Source organism: Varanus komodoensis, unplaced genomic scaffold (genome assembly GCF_004798865.1).
Source record: "Varanus komodoensis strain SLA01 unplaced genomic scaffold, ASM479886v1 scaffold8, whole genome shotgun sequence".
Classification (NCBI taxonomy): Eukaryota; Metazoa; Chordata; class Lepidosauria; order Squamata; family Varanidae; genus Varanus; species Varanus komodoensis.
Genome location: NW_025336481.1, coordinates 28,995,939 through 28,999,526, shown reverse-complemented (window position 1 = coordinate 28,999,526; position 3,588 = coordinate 28,995,939). Strand labels below are relative to the sequence as shown.

General features: G+C 53.6%; 1 protein-coding gene across 1 annotated transcript; it reads left to right on the top strand.

Annotated features, from left to right (window-relative positions):
- Positions 1-334: 334 nt before the first annotated feature.
- MYF6 (myogenic factor 6) lies at positions 335-2,491 on the top strand. The gene is made up of 3 exons (XM_044455515.1): positions 335-934; positions 1,132-1,222; positions 2,373-2,491. The coding sequence occupies exons 1-3, from the start codon at positions 335-337 to the stop codon at positions 2,489-2,491; spliced, it is 810 nt and encodes a 269-aa protein (XP_044311450.1).
- Positions 2,492-3,588: the final 1,097 nt, after the last annotated feature.

The following is a 3,588-nucleotide window of genomic DNA, read 5'->3' as shown; positions in this document are numbered from 1 at the left end:
TTCATGGAGTTCCTTGGGCTTGTGTGGTGAGGAGGGAAATGCCCTCTTTCTTCCCCTTCATGACGCGGTGGCAGCGGTCTCTTCGGCCAGCAGCACCCAGGAGGAGAGCGTGGTTGTTTTCAGCCTGGGCTTCTGGAGGGTGATGCGCCGCGACAGCTAAAAGTTGGATAGAGTTTCAGCCGCTACTATATATAAAGCTGCCGGGGGGCCTTATGTCACCGCGCTAATTAAATTCCGTCGGGCCGCTTCTTTCTCTCCCTCTCCCTCTCTGGGGGCTCTTTCGGAAGCCCCTCACCCACCTCCCAGAGGCTGCACAGAGGCGAAGGGCGAGAGCATGATGATGGACCTTTTCGAATCCGGCTCCTATTTCTTCTACTTGGACAGCGACAATGGAGCCCTGCAGCCGCTCGACATGGCCGAGGGCTCGCCGCTGTACCAGGGCAGCGACGGCAGCACCCTCTCGCCCGCCTCGTGCCAGGACCCGCTGGGCGCGGAGGCCGCAGGGGGCGGCAGCGACAGCAGCAGCAGCGGCGGCAGCGGCGGCGGCGGCTCCGAGGAGCAGCACGTGCTGGCCCCGCCGGGCCTCCTGCAGGCGCCCCACTGCCCGGGCCAGTGCCTCATCTGGGCCTGCAAGACGTGCAAAAGGAAATCGGCGCCCACCGACCGGCGCAAGGCGGCCACGCTGCGCGAGAGGCGGCGCCTCAAGAAGATCAACGAGGCCTTCGAGGCCCTCAAGAGGAGGACGGTGGCCAACCCCAACCAGCGGCTGCCCAAGGTAGAGATCCTGCGCAGCGCCATCAGCTACATCGAGCGGCTCCAGGACCTCCTGCACCGTCTCGACCAGCAGGACAAGAGCCAGGAGCTGCTCCTGCCCGCCGCCGGCGCCAGCGGCGCCAGCGACTCCTTCGGCTTCGGCGGCTCCAAGCAAGCCAATGTAAGCGCCGCCTGTGCCACCGCCGCGCTGGGAGGCAGCGGTCGCGTCCCTTAGCTCGGCCAGGTCGAGCCTGCAGAGACGGGGGCGGAGGGAGGGGGCTGCGGAGCTGCCGCCGGCGAGGGCCCTCCGCTTCCCAGGCTGGCACGGTCCCCGCCGTAGGCGCTCGGGCCTCAGCCCGCCTTCTCTCTCGCCTCCAGATGCCCGCTCCGGACTTCCTGAGCACCTGCAGCGCCGACTGGCCGAGCGGGTCCGAGCATTCCCGGGCGCTCGCGATCGGCGCCAAGGAAGGTAAAGCGAGGCACTCCTCCGAGCGCGGCGCACGGTGGGTGGGTCCTTGCGTGCGTGGGCCGGCCGGGGAGCGGGAGGCTTGCCGCGAGGCGCCTCTCCGAGCCCCGGCGCCCTGGCTCCGCAGAATGCGCCTCGCGTGGCCGCCGTCGCACCTCAGGCCCTGCGTTTCTGTGCTCGAGCCACGTGGATCTCCGGCGCCTTGATTCCCAAGCGCTCGTTCGACAGGCCGTCCAGCTCCGGAGCTACGAGGCGCTTCGCTCGCCCCCCTCCCCGGACGAGAGATGGGTCGTTTGAATACGCGGGGTAGAATACGGGTCGGGCCCATTTTGCCCAAGGAATTCTATGCCACCGCAAGCCAGGCGGGACGAGCATCCCCGTCTCAAGTACGGAGCCGGCAGGGACCTGCTCCTTAGCGAGTGCACTGAAGCTGGCAGTCCTCATCCTAAGCACGGTTCCTCGGAAGTCAACCTCCGTTTCCTTTTCACGGAACTCGCGCCCATTTGGATCTTAAGGAAGCAGGCCACATCTGTAGGAGGCAACTCTCCGGAGTAGTCCACGGGGTTACTCCAGAGTAAATAGAATGGATTGTCACGTGAGTTGCTGATAGGATGGCAGCCCGAGTGACTCCCCCCCAAAAAATTTCCGAGCAGGGTCCATTGCTTCCAGTGGCACTTTGCTCGTCTTTGGCCACCATCCTAAAAATACTTCCTAGAAACTGTGAAGCCCTACCGAATGTAGGGGGAGCGGCTTGGCTTACTTATGAACATGTGCTTGAGATTTGGGGTCACAGCCAAGATGGACCCTGCCTGAACCCCTTTTATTAGAAAGTAAGCCTCCTTAAGCGTCCCAACAACCTCTGGCAATGGGAGGCAAGGAAGGTCTGCCAGATTTACTCTGTTTTTGTTTGTAAAAGCCTCTGTGGATTCAGGGAGAGTGGATCTGAGCCCACAGCAGCTCCATCACCGGGGTGTTACTGTGCAGTCCCCCACAGTGTGAATGGAGAAGTAAGTCCCACTGAGTTCAGTGGAGCTTGTGGGTATAAGAGTGCACCCATAATCCTTAATAATTTTGCCTATTGCCCCTGTTATTCTCATTTGTTCCTCAATCCTTTTTCTGGCTAAAATGACTTTCTCTTTTTCTTTCAAACTAGGAGGTTCTTTGGTTGACTCTTCTGCATCCAGCAGCCTCCGTTGTCTCTCTTCTATCGTGGACAGTATCACTTCAGAAGACCGCAAAGTCCCGAACGGGGAGGAAATGGTGGAAAAGTAGGGGTAGTATTTTTGGAAACAGTGCAAGGAACTGTCTATCCTCTTCGCCCTTTAAACTAAATCACAAATTAATTTAATCTTCTGGCAATCCTAGATGGAGGTGGGGTCGGGGAAGGGTTGTGAAAAGGCACACAGCTGAATAAATAAAAATGCATCTTCTTAAAAGGAAGTTTGGCTCATGATCCCACCTTCATCCTTCCTACACACCAATCTGAATGGTGTTTTAATTTTAATCTGAAATTGTTCTTTGTCTGCTTTTATAATTAATATATTGCATTGTGGTTTAATGAGCATCTTCTTTGTATAATACAAAGTTCATTCCTGTCTGAAGGAAGTTCATGATTCTGTTTTATCATTTTTAACAGTTCCTGAGATTTAGGTTTTGTGTTTTTGTGTGGGGGTTTTTGTACATAATTTTAGTATGGTTGGTTTTTTTTAAAGAAACAAATATCTATTTAAAGTGGAATGTGATCATGTATATAAGATAAACTAGATAAGTTTCCAAGGTTGTAAAATAAATCTCTTTGTGTATAAAGTTGTTTATTGATGATTTTTGACTATCTCAAAATATTGAGTTCATTGCAAGATGCTGGAGAAGAGGAGACAGAATATGAATTCCTATTTCTTTCCCTCTCCATAAAATTAAGATCTGTTGTGGTTGAAAGAATATTAGCTGCTCCTTCAATGCTATTAGACTTAGGCTGCCATCTTATACACACTTACTATGGAGTATGTCCTATTGAATTCAGTGGCACTTATTTCTGATGAGACAGGTATAGGATTATGCTGTTACACTATAACTGGATAGACATTCCTCTGAATGAATGGGATTTCCTTAGTATCATGTGGTAATAGCTGATAGTAGAAATTTAAAGGCTGCTTCTTGACTGAAACCATGGAGATAAAATCCTTGGAGTACCTCTCCTAAAGTCATGAGATAAACAAAGGAGTACATGGTTTGTTGGACCCACTTTTTTCACCCATTTGTATCTCTACTGCTTTTCTGTCATGCACAAAGCCTCCCTCAGCCTTACATGGCTTCTGTTCCTGCTACCCAATAACCTGGCATCCTACTGTACTGCTTCATGCAGCCATCGT